Raw genomic sequence first — 19,846 nt, forward strand, 5'->3', positions numbered from 1 at the left:
ATGCATGTTAGGTATGGCTGTTTTGTCGGTGAATAAACACCACTTGTCACTTCCCTAAATGTGTTCATGAGGCGATGTAGGGAGCAGTTGCGGTTGCTGGTCTTTGAAACAGGGGAATCTCATTTCGGGCCCAGTTATTTATACATACATTCTTGCATAAATCCTGCAAATGAACTACTATGAACTAGAGCAAGCAAACGTGATAATTATGTAAAACCAAAATGCTACAGTAGTGTTTTTATTTACGAAAATGGGCTATATCGCCCTGCAAATAGCACACAACTGCCAGCTATTTATCTACAGATTTGCCTCGCAAAATCCACGCAAAACTGAGGCAGAAACGGCTTCACTGTTGTGTACGTTTCTGCCCACCCCCCTCATCCACTGTCATTGAAGCCCAGCTTCCCTGAAGGCGACATTGTTGCCGTATTTATCGAGCTCACCGCAGTTCAAAAATAATCTACCCTGTGCCATCCCAGGGAGAACAGTTGAAGCCGAGCTTGAAGTGGTTTTAATGCGGAGGCTGCCACGGGAATACGACAAGCACGTAAGACGATCCGTCATCCGTGATGATGGAACAGCTGACCCAGTGACACGTTCTGAATGCGTCCGAGCGCACGTTTGGCATTGAAATGTCAGTACAACACAGCACGTATTTGACGACATGTTAAAGGAAGTTAGAGCAATCGCCACTTGTAGGGAGAAGAAAGGGTGTCACGTTTGGCAGCGATGGAAAAGAAGTTGGTCCAAAGTTAGCCAACGGATGACGTCTTTGACAGCAACGTAATGACAAGGACATAGAAAACTTCATTTGAATGTGTCCTGATCTCACCTTCACCGTCTACCGTCTACATCCTGCTGGGCAATCCATCAATCATTGATGGAGAACTTTCCGTAGATGGACAGAAGTGGGTGGGTTCATTATCCCTTTCTTCCTTTTATTTTACCATTCTTTTTCAGTTTGTTTGTTTACCAATTTTCTAATCACATGCCCACCTTCAGCCACATAACACACATCAGCTTTTCTTCCAACTGCGTAAGGTGAACATTGCATCAAACCTTTTCAGGGTCTTAATGTTTTATTTCACAGAATGTCGAGAGAGCAGAATTTGTTCAGGGAACATATTAAAATCGTGTTCGCGTTGTGCTTTTGTGCCACAATTTGCTCAATTAAATAGGACCTAATAACCAAGGATCACTGATTGCACTTACAGTACTGCGGGTGATACAACTAGTAGCTGGCAACACACGCCACATTTCCACAGAGAAGAAGGGACAATGTGACAGGTATACATTTTTAAAATGTCCAGCCATGATAGTGAAATAATCTGTTCACAAATTAGACCGTTTACTTTGCCGTTATCGCTCCACATTGTTTGGCAGTCGTTTGACCATTAGACACGACATGTGATGTCATTGTGTGCAAAGAGGGCACGGCTGTTAGTGGCTGTATTTATGCTGAGGTACGATTGTCACTGTGTCTGCGGCGCAGCTTCATTTGTTGGGATGAAAGGAAACATCGAAATCAGCTGGCAGTAAGTAGGTTTATTATTAATTGGCTCAACTCTGCACTGGTCTTTATAATTATGTGGAATAAATGTTGCGTGTAATTGTCCCTCTAATAATGCTATTTACGTTGTCATCTGTTGTGTTGGTGTAATATCATTTTGTGAACGGCTGCCCCCTTTATATGTAAATATCTTCACATGTGATTACATGAAAGTCTACGCACTAATTTGATTTTTTTTTTTTAAATCAGATGCAAAGTAGCTTATGATGGCATATGCACCAAAGTAATATTTTTCTCAACTCAACGAAAATCCGTGCATATTTGCATATATAACCAATCAAAGTGGACACCCTGTTAAAAACTGTTAAATATTACATTGAAATGCATGGTATGGTGCAATACTGACTATTCATATGATCACTGTGGTAGAGCCAAGGACAAGACCTTGTCTTGTCTACCCATTTCCAGCCTGGGAGCCTGTGCTTCATCTTCTTTTTATGTCTGCTCTCCTCTTCATGTCCACTCGTCTCTCTTTCCCTCTTGCCTGCTTCGGTCTGGTCTCCTCCTCCACTCCACCCCACCTTTTCCACTCATGCCTGTCTATTTATGTCACCTGTGTAAATAATATCAATAAAGCTCCCTGACGTGCCTAATTGACTGGAAACATGTTTCCATGCAGTTTACCATGCGGCTTACCTCTCGAGATCTCGGTGTAAACTCGGAAACTGTCAGACACACGTTAGCTCTCCCTCGGTTGCATTCTCCTGCTTTCTGACTGGATTCTGGGGTTATATCGGATTCCCGAGTGATCCACACAGCCTGCAGTGGTCAGAGTTCAACATATTTGAACACATGCACTGCAAAGAACTGTCCTTGTGCAGCACAACTGTGTTTTCAGACTACTATCTGCTATCTGAATGGGCCGTTAAGCACTGAACTGTCATTGCTATGCAGTAATAAAATACCCTAAACAATATTTGGTCTAACTTTCATGAAATGTAACATTCAGTTATAGTAATACATTTGGAACATGGTACAGGTTTTATTTTGCATGTGCTGTGAAATGTGAAAGATTGTTCACCTGTGTTTGGTGGGTACCCGACCTTTTGCAGGTGACCCTCACGAGGGGAATAAAGTGGAAGACGATGGATGGATGGATGTATGGATTTTACTATTCCTGCCGTCATGTAAATTCAACAAGAGTTCACATTGATGATTGGTTCTTTTGAAACACTTCCCCAGTCGTCTGTTGTACTGATTTTAATATGGCAATGAGTGATTTAATTTACAGTGAAGGTGTACAAAGATATCAAGCTGGTCCAGTCAGACAAAATACGACCACGTCTTACTCCGAATCACCCCGATGCTTGTCTAATGAGCAGAGTTTGGCAAAGAAAATCCATCATATATTGTGCCACAGAAAACCAGAGAAATGTCAAATTTGTCAGCTACTTTCACACTAATTAAGTCCCCAACCCGGGGGCTATTTTTAACCTCATCACTGTTCTGATCACATTGAATAGTGAGCCCCTCGCTCTCAAGTGTCATTAATTACGCTAAAAAACATCAATCATGACTCCCTTTTTTTTTTCCCCTCCCTCAGTGCCGGCCAGGATCACAAATATATCAAAGGACATCACAGTGAACGAGGGCAGCAACGTTAATCTCATGTGCCTGGCGGTGGGTCGACCCGAGGCCAACATCATATGGAAGCACCACTCGCCAAGAGGTAAACCTTGTCATTTTTATTTTTATTGACGTAATTTGATCGTCAAATGCAACGTTTAATGGACTTGGTCCAAAGAAGAGTTCTGCATGTCGTGTGGTAGTCAAGGTAATTGCTTGATTTCTCTTCAACAATCGTTGTCATGGGTAAGGTACAGAATCAGATTAATTTGAATTGGTGACAGCTGTCGATTGAGGCATTATGTCTTCTTTTTTTTTTTAGCTTGTCTGTCTGTCTGTCCTGGTGATATCTGATTATCTGATTTGACAAAAGTCTCAACTGAATCCTTTCAAATTTGGCACAAACATTCAATGTTCTCTCAAAGACCTATAACATAAACATTCTCTGCAGCAGTAGAGACAAGAGTGGCTTCAACATTGAAATATGCAAGGACAGTGTGGTTAATGTGGAATAGTTTCTTTAACTCTTTTTTTTTCCCTCCTACACACAGCCATCCCTCATACACCTGTGGCCTCACATTGATGTTTCCACACAATGCACATTCACATATATTCACAGATGCACATGCACAGAAGCCATTTACCACAGGATATGAATCTACTGCTTTTGTGTTAACGTGTACGCGAGAGGATTTACACCCAATAATACCAGGCTTTAATTGATCGACTTAATCTTGTTTTCTTTTCAACTCGGTGGATTTGTGGGGCTAAAGCACAGCCTGTGGTCTGACGGGACCTGACACAAGTCGGCCAGGATTTTGGCTAGAGGCCATGTTGCAGGTTTGGGTCCGTTTTTTTCGTGCACAGCCTCGGTGCTGTGTTCGTGTCGGCGCTGGGTTTCTCACGGAGCATTCAGCAGCATGAGTCATGTGGTGCTCCTTTTAAAGGATAGGATGTTTAGCTGCCAAAATGACATAGACGCTTGCTGCACAGCTCTCTCTGCCTTCCGTGATGTTATCAAGAGCCAGCAGGATGTCGTTTTCACAGCATAGAGGTGATTAAAGGGACTTTGGCAACTCCAGCGAAAGGGACTGGGGTCCCTACATTGAACCATAGGCAGGAAGAAAAAACAGACTAAAGTAGTCTTCCAGTTGCTAAACTCCTGCTGTGAAGCCTTCAGATTTGCAATGTGACTGGCGCCATGACAGTTTGTCTAAATGGGAACATAATTCACATCGTGCTTTTTGAGGGAAATTCTAAAACTAGCAGTTGATACCATTAACGCCTCAGGAACATGCTAACTGAAGTTGAATCATTTTCCTGTTGACTTCCATTCAACCAGACCAGTTTTGCAAGCAGCGGCGTCACCCCCTGGTGGCCAGCTGCTTCGCCTGTCCTCTTTTTTGCCTTCATTTTTCAAACCAGAAGACTACATTCATTTTTATATTCAGTTTACCGTTCTCCAATAACCTATTACAAAATACATATTGAAGCCTTTTGTGACTGCCATTCCTTTATTGTATCGATAGCGTACTAATTAACTACCTGTTCGCGTTCAACTAAGCTAAACGAGCTAACCCAGTATTCCAGTTAAATCCTTGGTATTGACAATTTTATTTAACACAATTACGCAACACAACCTCACCGATACCACTGTCTGATTTTGAAAGTCTGTAGAAATAATGAAGACGTGAAAATGTGACACTTTTGGCAGCCAGCTGGTGGGACGTGGACTCATTAGGGGGTTTCTCTCAGTGGTGTCGCCTGTACTTGCCCAATCGTAGAATTTGAGGGGGTTCAACATAAAAATGTCATCGCTGTATAGTGTGGACTAATCAGACGTTCTCTCGGGGGCCCCAAAAGTAATGATACCGCCTTTGCCTGTCCTTACGTAACGCCCCCCCCCCCGCTGACAACCCAGTGACCCTACACCACGTCAAGCAGCTCTTCATTTATTGTTTCCCCAATATTTACTCCCAAGTATATCATCCCTTCACAGGCCATTTCTTTAAGGTGTATTGTAATTACATTTAAAAAAGAACAGCTTTAATGACCACCAGCCAGATGGTGCCATTTACACTGTCTGTAACTCTGTGCTCCGCAGTCTACTTCCATGTTTTTGATGCACTTCTTCCAGCACTAAAAAGCTCATATAACCTCCTTTTCTTCCACGTTTAAAAGGGGGTAATTACTCTATTTCTGTCCGATCCACTGCACCAGAGGCGCGTCGATGTTCGAGTAGGTGTTGTGACAACAGAGTCTGATAAAAGTCGCATTTCATAATCATTTAATGTTGATATCCTTTTGCTGAGTGCGGAGTTCAACTTCACTTGGAATAATATTCACAAAGTCTCAAGGTAATAAAGTGGGAAGAGAAGCTAGAGGACAGACTGAGGGATTTTATTTTAGACAGTGTTGACAGGTTTTTTTTAATTCTGTGTTACAAGAGGAAAAAAAAAGTGACATGAGACTGCCCCAGTGAAAGAAAGGGAGGAATTCATCTTTCACTTCAACCCTGCCATGCGAAGCAAACAGTAGCGGCAAAGGAAGCAATGCTATCACACTTGAGAAGTCATTCACATGTATTCACAGGCAGGCAGCCTGAAATGCTGCCTTTGTGTATGTGTTATTATCACCGGGAAAGATAATAGGTTATCGTGCTTGACATTTCTCCGTGTTGCACTAATGAAAAAGGTAGATATTTTGTCTGAGCCAAATAAAGTCTCACTGAGTGGCATTTTCCCAACTCGCTCTTTGCAGTTTCCTTTTTATGTCTGTCACCAGCTATAATGGACTGTTCCCTCTGAGGATAGTGTTGGTATCTGTTAGTACAGCACTGAAGCACCCCCACCCCCACCCCAAATTAAAATGCATTTCTAATAAATTAAATAAATGAATGAATAAAAAAATCTAATCTGCCATGTACGCCACTGCTCTGTTTGATGCTTGTTTTATCCACGGGGCATCATTTAAACTTTCCACACTCGTGTCAGAAACATGAGCCAACGCACCGCAATGGCTGACGCATGACGCGGGGCGAGGGAGAACATGGCAGAGGTATGGAAATATGGAAACTACTGTCTCATTTAGGGCCGTATTTAATTGAAGTCGTCACCCCCCCCCGTCATTGTTTGAACACCGCCGTTGAACCGTGGGAGGGGCCATGAGGCATGCCAGTAAATCCTCCCAACTGTGTGAGTGACTTAAGTAAGAGCCACGCCGAGAGGAGCGGCCCATAAAATGTGCAGCCTCTGTGGTCGTTTGCTTAATATATGTACCCTGTCAATTTAAGTCCCACCTTTATTTTGTGCACTGCAAGCCTCAGTCCCCCATTTCAACTCAGTCGGAACTATATAAATTATTCAGCGTTGTCCACTGAACTCCTGGCTGCCGGCCACTAAAAAAGGACGACAAGATATATATGGTTTGGGGAGGGGGACAGTTTATTCAGGGGGACCATGCAATATGGATCCCTGTGGTCCATTAAGGCTCATTAAAGTGGAGAGGTTGTGAATGTGCTCTCTCACACGTGTCAGCTTGAGCCTATTCCTCTCACAGATTGCTAGTGATAGTGAAAGGTGGCTGTAATGTGTCCTCTCCTTCACTGCTGTGGTGGCGTCTGTGCTGTCGTTATTGTCACTGTCTGCCAGTTAGCGCAGTAAGACTTGTCTTATATTGTTTTGTTGTGTCGACACGGTGACAATGCTTTTGTTGTGCGGACGTGGCAACCACACACCTTTTTGCTTTTAGTGGCTATAAGGCAGGCTAGCAATGTATGTTGTTGTTGTTGTTGTTGTTTTTTCCCAGAAAGCTTGAAATTGTGGCAGTCGTGGTATAACAATGGTGGCGCGTCAGACAAAGCACTTTAGTCAAATGTTGCTGCCCCCTAAAATTGAGTTGTGTTTACCATAACAAAAGACACACAGTCAGAACCTTGTACGTTAAAGGTAATGGAAAATACAGAATTCACGGTTAGTGACAAAATGGCTGTCAACGGATGATTATTAATTAATAAATAGTCGAAAAGAGGTACGATTAATTGAATTAATTTGTCTCTTTCCACAATTGAAATTGAGCCTTCATTCATATATACTGTAAATATGATCAATGACTATTTATTGAGCTGTAAGAATGTTTTTCCACTTCCCCAGAATAGGCCGCTTACAAACATCCAGACACAGCTGTCAACTGTCATTGATGACATCTCATCCTTTTTCTACAGCGTCAGTTCCCTCCTGTATCAGATTAAAGTCAATCTGGGCTTTTTTTTTAACTGATTGTAGGTCAGCAGCTCACCCCGATCAGCGCCTCCTGATCTTTTACACCAGTGGCATTACTTCACATAACATGTGATTAATAGAACTGGTCGTTTTTTAATACAATACCTTTTTTAATCTGTTTTTTTTGTTCTCTTTCATTTTCATTTCTGCCTTGAGAGCAGAGGGCACGCTGTCTCTCAACAATGCACCATCAAGATAATGAGGCTGCCTGGATTGATATTGATTTTATGGTTGTAGTCTTGTCCAAATATGTTCAATGAGTGAGTGCTTCTGCCCCTTTCTGCTCTTTTTTCCAAGATATCTTTCATTTTTCATATTTGGCAGTTGTTAAAGAATAAGCTGACGCCACATTGGTCTGCGATTGGACGGTCGTTTCCGTGGAAGTCCAAGTATATGGGTGCAAAGCTCTATTTCTGTGCTTTCAGGTATCCATCCATGTGTCTTCTACCGCTTTATCCTCCACGTGAGGGTCCTGCGGGAGGCTGTGCCAATCTCAGCTGACACCCTGGACAGATCGCCAGTCTATAGTTTTTTAATTTTTTAGATATCAAAAAACGGGCTAGGAGTTACGGTAATGAGAGGTGCGCGTGCAGGGTTAAGGACATGTTGTGCACCAGCAAGCACTGGTATGCTCTTTTTCTGGAATTAGTTTTTTGTTCACTGCAAATGATTCAGCATCGATCTGTCTCGCGTCGCCACAATCACAACACGTCCTGTTCCCATTTCAAAGTAACAGCACAGACTTTTATTGTGAAATATGTGCGGCCTCGTACTAATGACATTTAATCAAGTACAGACCAAGTATTGAGAGTATATAAAAGTCCTTAAATCTGTCCTCCTTACTCTCTAAACTTCAGTCAAGAGGATTATTTATTTTACTGACAGTGGCTATTTAAAACAAACCAAAAAACTATGGCACCAAGACTTCGCATAGGATTCATTGGTAGTGGAAGGATTTTTGACATAGCGCATGGAGGATAGCATATGAAAATAGAACGTCACCTTATCTCTCTCGCGCCCCAGTGTTACTCACACCAGCGTCAAGTGTGTCACAAACACGTTAACATTGGACACCTCGGCGCCATCAGAGAGGTCGGGAAGATATGCTCGGGCACTGATCGGTTTTTCTCTACAAGTTTTGCAATGGTGATGGTGTCAGTAATTGCAATTTTCCTTTTCCTCTTTGAACCGAAATTGAATGGCACATTTCTTGAGACAGTCACTTGTGAGTCATGCCATACATTTATCTAAAGTAAGTGGTCATAAAAACAAGAAAACATAAATGTTTTTTAAAAAACCTTTCAAAAACTCAAGCTGTTTGGCAAATAACAAACTGAATTCACTTTTTTTATGCCGGCTTCTCTGAGAGGTCAGAAATGAAATGAGCATAACATTCAACCACTAAAACTAATGTTTTTCTGTCCAGGAATGCAAGTAAATTACTATAATTTGACATTAATCAAGAAATAATTATGCGTTTTACTATTTTTTTATGTTGTTTGTTAAACATTACAATTCATGGTTGTCAATAATACTTATATTTTAATATACATTTGGTTAAAGAGCTTCTACATACTGTTATTAACCATTACAGAAACACTAAAATGATGTTGATAATTACCAATCATGTTAATTTAGGGCAGTCGTGGCGTAAACATTACATTGGGTGGAGGTCTAATACATTTTTGGCGTCACTTTTGGTAGTTGTTTTGCACTCATTGGTTGGACAGAATTGCAGGAATTCTTTTTAGATGGTAAGTTATTTAACTGTTAAATAGCATTTCTTTCATCCATGATGCTGATGTGTAGCACCGAGAGTCCCCTTTTAATGCAGCATACCTCTACAGCAATGTCAACATCTTTTGTTTTTAAGCTTATGAAGAATGTGAAATTTCATATAGTGCCATCTTTACTTCCAGTCTAAGAAGGTGGTTTATGATGAAATATCTGATGAAATTCCAGGCAAATAATAAACCATGTGCCTGTCGGCCATATGCAGTGGCAGCAGCACTCTGAAATGGATTTGTTTAATCATGTTGATTAATTTGTGCATAAGAAATTAAAATGTGTCCTTTCAAATACTTGGAATTATATGAGAACAAAAGCACAGATGCCAAAGCGTCCATGCATGGGAAATTAATTATTACAATAATTCAGCATTTAACAATTTTATTTATTTTTTATCAAAAATGTGCAACATTCTCAATCAAAGTGCTGTTTGTTTCCACCTGATGACGTCCCAACGTTCCCTCAGCTTGTGGTCTGATTTTGATCTCTCTGGGGAGAATATTTGGCTATTTAGCTGCTCCGTGTTCATCTTTTTCATTTGTGTGTGAGCGGGCTGGTGAACGTGGCTTTTTATTTTTTTTACAGCTGTTTCATAGCAAACAACTGCCAGCTGCGGCTGAAAATAGACACAATAAATAAATAAATAATAAATAATAAATAAACGGAATGACGAAAGTGAACCGGAACAGTGGAGTCCGGACACGATAACATTGAGCCAAAACTCACCTTAAAGCCGAGGAGCTGAAGTGCCGACTCAGCGGATGAGTCACTGTAAGTTAATTACTATGAACGACCCCTTTCACATTGCCTCGCTGTATTTATGCTGATATATTGTATGAAAATATTGATTAGAGTCACTTTAGTGAGATATTTATACACACGACAGAGCTAATATCTTAAGAGGACTTCCAGATACAGACACTGGTGGTGGCTCGTCAACAGAGGTGGAAAGCAATGAATTACATTTAATAGTGTTACTGTAATTGAGTAGGTTTTTAAAGTACTTTTCAACATCGCATCCGTTACCGAGTAAAAACATGTTGGCCTGAAGACAGGTGAACGATGAGGACAGGTGAATTGGTGCTCATTAAGATCCCTGAGTGAGCATTTGTGACCTATTGTTGACCCATTTTGACTGTTTACATCTTTTATTTTGTCGGCACTTTGGCTTGTAAAGGTTTGCCTTTAATTTAAAACAATTCATGTGAGATTTGTGTCCCCCCGCCCCCCGACACAAGAAAGAACCCCGACCTTGTTATTAAATTAACAAAGTAACTTTTACTCCGAGTACATTTTACACAAGCTATTTTTTACTTTAACTTGAGTCGCTTTTTTGTACTTTTGTTCTTTTATTTAAATTTGATCAAAATAGTGGTACTTTTACTTGAGTAGAATATTTCCGTACTCTTTCCACCTCTGCTAATGATCCGGACATAGTGGTCATTGATAAAGAGGGCAGCAGTGATAGATGTGGCAGTCCCAAGTGACAGCAACACCAAAAGAAGGAGGAATATGAGAAGCTCCAGATTTTTTTTTTACGAGACTACACCGTAGGAGGCTGAAAGAAATGCAATTCCGATCCCTCTGTGTGTCAAAGTTAACTTTGGCTTGATGTATGGGGTGAAAACTGTGGTCCCAGTAGTGAAAGCATCACCAGGGGCTGTCCCCCCCCCCAGACTTCAACATCTCAGATCTCTTAACATGTTTGTAAGAGCACAGGTGGTACATGGTTTTATTGATAGCCATTTTTCCAAAGCAGGCCAGTATTTCTTTCATATCTCGCACACTTGTGTTTTGTTTTTTGTTTTTTTTTTTACAATATAGTTGTTTTGCTATTATAGCCGCTCACATTAGATTGAAGATTATAGGAAAGATTATTATCTTAGTCCAGTGATATGGAGCAGAACAGCAGGAAGCAGGATACTGGATTGACATTTAACCATAACTCTGATGCTTTTCTCATTTAATTGCTTTCTCTTTTCTAAACCTAACCACACACTTGTCCTCGGGTGTGAATCTGTGTCTCTGACATCAAAGTCCTGAGCTCAGTACAACAGCCACCATCCAACCCAGACACCGCCTCAGTTTGACTTGTGTGTGTTGCAGTCAATTCCCTGAAAAAGAAAGAATGAAGAAAAAATCCAATTATCTTTCTTCTATTTTTCCTGTAGGGTTGCTCTTTTCTAACCTGGAAAGCAGATTAAACCCTCTAAAAAAAAAAAAAAAATTGACAACACTTGTGATTTATCATAATTTCATGTTTACAACTATTCTTTTTTTTGTCAACCCCTTTTTTTTTTGAGTATTTTCAACACCTGACAAGTAAATTGTGAGGAGCAAAAAAGCTTACATGACAGGTGAAGGCCAATCTTCTGAAGAAATTGGCAGCTGAGCGTGACTGACAGAAGCGCGGCAGCACATACACATGTCAGGTTTGTGATTAGTCTCCTGATGAGCGCCATCGCTGTGTTGCATCGCAGAAATGAGTGGCATGTTATTGGCAATGATGTTGCCCTCCAGTAAGAACAGTCCTCCAGCACTGCCTGCTGACACCGCCGGAGCGGCAATGAGACAAAGCACTCGTGCAGGTGTTTGTCTGCGAAATGGCAACGAGGGGGGAAAATAAGCTGACATCGCATGACACTTCACACAGTGCCTTTCACATTGGAATGAAAGCCGTACATGTACTGTCTCAGTAACAGACAGCCGTTTTAATGCTCCTCAGAGTCGGAGGAGCAATGCGTTTTTTTTGTTGTTTTTTTCAGGTTGTTAATATCCAATCACTTAGGAATAAAGAGTTGTGCGAGATAATGGGCACAGTCTTTATGGGGCACAATGTGAGCAGGAAGTAATGACTGCGATTTTCCTAACGCTTCTTCCAGAATAACGTCACGTGAGCTGCACCAGGCGTGACATTTTGGTTCTCCTCTTCTTCTTCTTTCACGGCGGTCGGCATCCAGTTTAATGGCGCTTACTGCCCCACATTAGGGGGTAGCAACTGTACATGTAATAGCGTAGACACAACGAATCGATTATTAAATGAGTTGCCAACTATTTTAATAATCAATCTATTCCATTAGTTGTTGCAGCTCTAGAAAGGTCTAGATTTGGTTATGTCACATCTTATAAATGACTGACTCAGTCATCACCTGCTGTGGCGAAGACGTGTGTCCACACTGATGCCGACAGATCTGCAGCTGCGTGTTCCTGATGTTTACATGCGGTTATCTGAGCCAGTCCGCTTGGCTGTGGGTGGTCTTTGGGCGCAAACTTCGTCAATAATTGATCCTATGGATGGATGGTGTTCGTTTGTTGGTTCATCCAGGGGAGATTTAGGTTTCCCTTATGTACTTACACAATGCACAAGTACATTAAATACATAAATAGAAGTGTTTCAATTAAAAAAGAAGGGGAAAAAAGTTGTTGTTTTTTTTTGTTGTATGAGTGTTTATATAGAGAAATAAGCTGTGCCATGTCCAGCATTGCAGTGGTACTCTACTTTACTATAGCCAGGGGGATAAAGTACATCAGCTGCAATGATAATCATAATTATTAGTATTTTTATGGAGATAATACATACGATCCTATAATTAAACTCATTCTGTGAGTAAATTGATGTCAAAATATGTCACCGTACAGTTTCTACACCACTGGCAAATACGGGAGCATTTAACGTTGTTGCAGAAGTTCAAGCTGCAGTTGGTGATTAAGCCGATTAAGTTCCACATTGACTCTCTCTGCGTGTGTGTTTCTCAGTAAAGCAGGAAGCTTGTCGCTCAAATAGGAGCAAGTGAGGGAAAACATCAAGAAGCCCCCCACGAAAGGTTTCATGAGTAGATTCCACTGCTAAAAATAGAACGTGGATGTCGCAATTATATTCTTATTAAGATCCTGATCTTAGCTTGTCATGGACTCGGATCTTCTGATATTGAAAACGCACTCCGCCTATGCCAATCTCGTTTCCTGGATGTCGTCTGGACAAAGACGCATCATTTTCTAAAGTACAATGGCAAAAACTTGAGACGGCGTTTGTTCTCTCTCTCATTCACTCCTCTGTATGTGTGTGGGTCTGTGTGACACTGTGGACGAGCAGGAGATAAAAACAAAGTCAAAAAAAGTGTTATCGAGGTGGATATCGGAACTGTTACATTTCTTGTTGGATTTACTCAACTACCTCGACTCAAATGTCAAAGCAACCCCAAAAAAATGCAGAAGCAAAACTCAAATAATCCATTAAACATTATCAAAGTACAAAAAAGCAAATGGGCAGCGGATCATATCTACTCTCCCTATTAAAAAAAAATGACTGTTTTTTTTTACCTAATTTCAGACGGAGAAAAATGGAGCTACATGCACACAAGTCTAACAAGCATATCAACAACATGACTCCAAACTATTAAACTCTGAGCACAGTTCCACTACGCGCACTCAAATACCACTGGAACCACAATTTTTGCCAAACTCTAAACACAGAGTGCATCTTTGTTTGCCGGCAAAAGCCGACCTTCAAAACACAACTCCCTGATTTCCATTTAGTCTCACTCATGTCCAACCTGTGCAAACTCCCGTCGGAAGGACACTACAATTGTGTGCCAGAGTACAAAAGAGGATCGAGTGACTCATGCTTAATATTTCTTTTCCTACCTTTTTGGATCCGTACGCTCTCCCCTCGTACTGTTTCTCATTGTCCTTACGTGGGTAATTACCATATTTTGTCAAAATAAAAATGAGACGAGAAAAACCAAACAACATGCTTAACACACCTGTGTGTGCATTTGAATATGTAGGAAACCCATCATTTACATCAGGGGTGTCAAAGTCAATTACAGATTAAAAACTGTGTCAAAGTCAGGGTAGTAGAAAATTCAGAAGAAATAAAAATCAGAGAAACAAATCAGTGATCAAATTGAAATGAAAGATGTGACATGTTATGATACATTAGTGAATACAATAAATACCTTTTTTACCATAAAATACGTTTTATTCAATTGTATAACGCCAAAAAAGAGGCAGGAAAAATCCAATGAGGGGCTGAGTCCACAATTATTTTTGTTAATTTATTTTACTGGGGAGGTAAAAGCAATGGAAGAGCAGGAAAGACATTATCTCTGAGGGCCGAATACAGTGGCAGTGACACGTTGTTTACATGAACACATTAGACAGAAATGTGTTGGTTGATTTGATACAGTGTGAGACATAAACGTATGATAACTGTGTGTCTTGTTTTTGGTCGAATTAATCTGTGTTGTGCTGTGTTATGAACGTGTTTGAGAAGCCTCCGTTTCTCCACTAAACAATCAGAGTGAAGCCAATGTGTCGGTTTGATCAAATCCAACAGTGGTGATGCATCCGTTCGCTGGCACGATCGCATCACGCCACTTCACGAGACGCATTTCTCAAATGAACGTTCTTTTAAAGTGAATTTCAAACTCATCGGCTTAATAAATACCAAAACAACTGGACGCAATATCAACACGACTGTCCTGTAAAAAAAAAAGAAAAAAGGAGGGCTTGCAGCATCTCATTTACTCAGTTGGCTTTGACAGTCCTTGGATGCATCGAATAGTGTACAACCCCCAGGCAGTTACAGCCGGTTGTTCATCAATCTAAAGTAGATTGTGGGCCTGGTTACATGAGTGCTGGCACCTAAAAGGAACAAGACAATGTTTTCTGTCGGTGCTGTTGTGTGTTCCATACAAATCGAGTTTACATACCGCCTGTAGGAACAAAAAACACAAACAATTTCTGCCTTTTTGAGGTCTGGCATTGACAAAAGCTTTGACCTTTTCCTTATCAAAGTAACTGTCAGTCACATCAACTGAAGAATAACAACGACAAACTCATAGCATATTGGGGTAGATTGCTCAAACAGTAGTTGGCTGGCAGGCGGTTTAATATAGCTGTAGCTGCAGAGTATTTGTAATTGTATTGATTTAAAGCCTGCGTGAAATAGGCAATGAATTGTACTTCTCAATCATATGTGGACAAACACTGTATTCTGCAAGCACTTCAGCGGAGGGGGAGAGACACGCTCTGTAACTATCACGTAATTGGTTAAAGTCAAATTTATGTTGAGCTGTGACAATAAAACAATATTTTTTCTAGAAGGCAGATGGTCTAATTTGCCAGAGCCGTCATCCGAAACATATGTAATAGGATTAGTTTGTCTCTTCGCATTGACATTGAACCAAATTCTACTTTGTAGAAGCGCCGTTTCACACTTTATTTCCACGAGTTTCAGACGCAAATTTTGAGAAAATCATGTGTTTAGTATACAACTTATCGTCCGTATCACCCGTGGGTGTAGGTGTGTCGACCGAGGGCCTTTCTGTGTGGAGTTTGCATTTTCTACGTGTGTGTGTGGGGCTTTTCTTTGGGTATGAAGAGTGGGGAGGGATTAAGTTTATACCAGGGGCCTCAAACTCAAAATGACCTGCAGGCCAGTGAACTTCTAGTCTGGTCAAGAGAGGGCCAGAGGTCACTCAAGTCCAATCCAGTCCAGTCCAACTTTATTTATAAATCACTAAAAAAAACAACTGAAACAAAGTGCTGTACGTCAGAGATGAACAAAATATGGAAACATAAGACCCGATTAGGTCCTAAAAAGAAGTGATAAACTTTTGTCACTTGTCGCAATGAAACATATTAAGGATGATGTTGCACACCATTTCAAAGTAAATATAACGTAATTGTGATGCAAAATTAATCTGTAAATAACAAAGACAGAAATCAAAATGTTAAATATCGACAATTGTGTAATTAAAACACTAGACAAGCTTATACATAATTAAATGTTGAATGTATAGAAATGTCGTTCACTGTTGGGCTAGTTTTCACTGTAATTTTGATGTAAGTGAAGTGCCAAAGGTCATTGACTGGGGGGCCATGAGTTTGAGACCCCTGCTCTAAACTGACCATAGGTGTGAATGTGACAGTGAGTGGTGAGGGACCCTGTGATGATTAGCGGCCTGTTAAAGGGTGTACCCTGCGTTTTTGCCCTATATGTCAGCTACCAGTTACCAATACCTTCATTTTAATACCGGTTCCTGATCGATACATTTTTCGTTACCATTTTTATAATAGTTCATTTCTGAAAAAGAAAATTACATTACACATTATGGTACACATCCATCGTTAGTTTTTACTTTTCAGTTTTGGCATTTTTAAACTCAATGCAGTTTTTTTTTTACATAAAGAAAGTCTTTTTCGTTAAGGATCTCACACAAACTTACAGAGGTAAAATCAATGTCTTATTTTCTCCCTATTTGACACAAAACATAACAACAACATGATCAGATCTTGATCACGTGATTAACTCCTTAGGTACCGACACTTAGGACTGAAAAACAAGTTTCGATACCGGATAGTATCGAAGCATTTCGGTCGCTGCCTTAAAAGAACCGAAGTTTGGTACCCAGCCCTACTACTGTGTTGAAGAAACACGTAGTTATCAAGAGAATACACCTTTCTTTTTTCCCCTCAGCCGATATTTTGGCTACATTCTACTTCATCTAAATTAAATCAGGTACTAGAGCAACGTACCGCAGTTTCCATAGCCGAGTTGTTTTGCAGAGCATTGTGGAGGCAGTTATCAGCCATGACTGGTTTTGTCCACTGTTTCCCATCGGTGGCTGGAAACGCTTGACGTACCATTTCAGGACAATTATGTTAAACAAAGAAAAGAGAGAACAAAGATGAAAGGAAAAAGACAAATACCATGATTACTGAAATTGCCAAAGATTGAAGAGTTGCAGTTTTTTATATTGGTTGCCTAACCTGGATTTTAAAAAAACCCACTTATTCTCATATTCTCTTATGACTGAGCTCCTTTAAAGCATTTTCAATTTTAATCTTCTGCACTTTTCATTAGTTTAGTCATTCCAGAATAAATGATTGTTTTATGCTGCGCTATCATATTATATGCTCCATTTCAGTCTAACTTTTTGTTTTCTGTCTCTCTCTCTCTCGTTTTTATTATTCTGTACTCTGTTTTATTTCAAATTGTAAATTTTAATGTATCCAAATTTAGTTTGTTTTTTATGTAAAGCACAATGAGTTGCCCTTGTGTAGGAAATGTGCTAAACAAGTAAACAAACAAATAATGCATAGCCTAGTGTGAAGAGATGCGAGTAACTTTAAAAAGTTAAAATGCACAACTTTATTTATTCCTGGACTGAGAACAGGCGATGGAAACATCAATACCAGAATGATAATAAAAACAAAAGAACTGGTTGAAGTTACATGAAACAGCATGCACGGTGTAACTGTAGCTTATAGAGTACAGGTTATATATAATGATTTTTCAGTCTTTGTAGTCTGTGAGTGGCTATATGGAAATACTCATGTTGACTGTGAACATGTGTTGATGCTTCTGCTTGACCACGCACAGTCGTGATCATCCTCCGTAAAAAATTACCGGTGTGACATTTATTACAGCATCATATCCACACACACGCTCCACCCATGCATTATGAATCATTATGAGCTGCTCTCATCTCTCTTTGAAGTCCTCCCTTTATTAATATAAGGATATTGGCACTATGGATTGTTTGAGTTGAATCAAAAGACTGAACAGCTTGTGTCTGGGACATGAGTGAAAAACAAGGCCACCAGAGCCGAGTGTCTTTAAATAGTACAGTGCCATAGTTTGACAAAATTGGACTTTGCCTGTTCACCAAGTAACTTCCTGTTGTGAGCTTTACTAGACTTACAAGATCTCACTGTTATATTTTGGCTCCGTCCATGCATTCCGTAACAACTCCAGTAAAATCATAGGTCAAGTGATGTCACATGCAAAGAATGATAAAGAAGTCTAATCCACTCACAAAGTCACATCGTTTCAGTTTGTAAGAAAATGAAGTCAAATAATACAACAGCGAATAACGTAACCACTGGTGCACCGCTCGTATAAAACTGGGTCAAGCTAATTGGTGCCAGATTGCCACCCAATAAAGAATTCACTGGCACAGAGGCTCATCTGTGTGTCACACAACAGAACAAGATAAGCCCTGTAATGATTTAAAAATGTCTCTGCGATGCATATTTATTAGGGTTTTTTTAGAATTCTACTTTATGACGTTGACCTGGAGAGACCTATGTAGCATTTTAAATTTTTTTTTCGCCCATTTAAAATGGATGCTGTGTGATATACTTTTGTACAGGAAGGAGACAAAGTAGACCCCGGGTTGTAGACGATCGCAATCACGACGTCAGTGTTGTGTCACAGGACAATTGATGAGTGTGAGAAAGGCTACGCATGAATACAGTGGCCTTCTCATATAGTGAGGGGATCAATGTGTAATCTGACCGGAGGCAACACATCTCTCATAAATGATGCTTTGTTGTATCCAGATCTTGCCACCTTTAGGACCAGAGGATGGCTATACAGTGTTATGGCGCTTTTCCACTATACAGTTCCAGCATGACTTGGCTCAGCATGGCACGGCTCGATTCGGTTGACTGGTATTGTTTTCCATTTCTCTAGCACCTCCTCAATGTAGGCAGAGTCAACTGCCTTCAAGTGACACACACACACAAGTGACACACACACACAAACTAGTGATTTGTAAAGCAGTTGTTTTCCTTGTACTGAATCATTAGACTCAGTTAATTGAAGAGAATCGTTCAGTACTTCCTGCATGACCGGAAATGAACTGAAATACGGCCGAAATACTCGCCAGCTTTCGGCATCGTAGTCACTAAATACTCTGTTAAATATTGCGCTTTTTTGAGATTAACACAGATTTTTTAAGTCTTTTTAACTGATCAACAGTTCAGTATTATTCGGTTTGATTGAGTCAGTTTCCGACAGTCTGTCAATGTCGCATTTAATATCGGCTCAGTACGCTTGGAACCTCGCCAGAGCAGGTACTAAAAAAGGACCAGGTACTATCGCTAATGGAAAATCAAAAAAAACAAAAAAAAAACAGTAGAGTCGAGCGGTGCCAAGCCAAGTCATGCTGGAACTGTGTCGTGGAAAAGCGCCATTACTAACCATGTCCCTCATAAAGCATAGCAGCATTACTCAGCTTAGATTTGCATCATCTACAATGTATTCCAATTATAACTTATTCCTACAGTGACATATCAATGAAAGTTTTTTCAGTCAGTGTCTGCAGCCAAATCCGTTTCTTCAGTGTTCCTTTGAATTCTCAGATGTTCCGAAGACTAATTTTGTTGACTGTGCAGTTACCTGTCCTGCATAATGAAGACAGACCGGAGTGAAAATCTGGAATCTGTATACGACAGTACATGCACAAAGAAGTTTGACTGCCTGAGGGAAATCGCTAAACAAAATACGGCAAAAGAGAAGACAGCCAAACAAAGGAGAAACCTGAAATGTTTTATTCAACACATGCAGGCCACTCAGTGTCTCCTACTTAATACATTTACAGTTATATTCACTATAAATGTCATGACTAGAGCAACTTGGTGTCATGTTCACGCCATTTATGTAACACCTGATTAATTCATTACAATTGTTCCAATCACGCGTGTGCTATTTTAAACACATGCAAATGAAATTTTAACAATAAAACCTAAAGTGTATGTACAGTAGTGTCATAAAATTCAATGTTAAGTAATTCCAAACAACCAAGAAATTCAAGGAGGAGGTTAATTTTCAATTTCACCAGTGTTAACA

At 40.3% G+C, this 19,846-nt stretch overlaps 1 protein-coding gene across 1 annotated transcript in view; it reads left to right on the forward strand.

Annotated features, from left to right (window-relative positions):
- Positions 1–898: 898 nt before the first annotated feature.
- Positions 899–19,846, forward strand: part of LOC122779684 (opioid-binding protein/cell adhesion molecule homolog) — a 55,557-nt gene continuing 36,609 nt past the window's right edge. The window contains exons 1-2 of the mRNA XM_044042258.1: positions 899–908; positions 3,114–3,239. Coding sequence (XP_043898193.1) covers positions 899–908; positions 3,114–3,239 — 136 coding nt within the window. The remainder of the gene's footprint in view (positions 909–3,113; positions 3,240–19,846) is intronic.

The sequence above is a fragment of the Solea senegalensis genome, linkage group LG13 (assembly GCF_019176455.1).
Source record: "Solea senegalensis isolate Sse05_10M linkage group LG13, IFAPA_SoseM_1, whole genome shotgun sequence".
Lineage (NCBI taxonomy): Eukaryota > Metazoa > Chordata > Actinopteri > Pleuronectiformes > Soleidae > Solea > Solea senegalensis.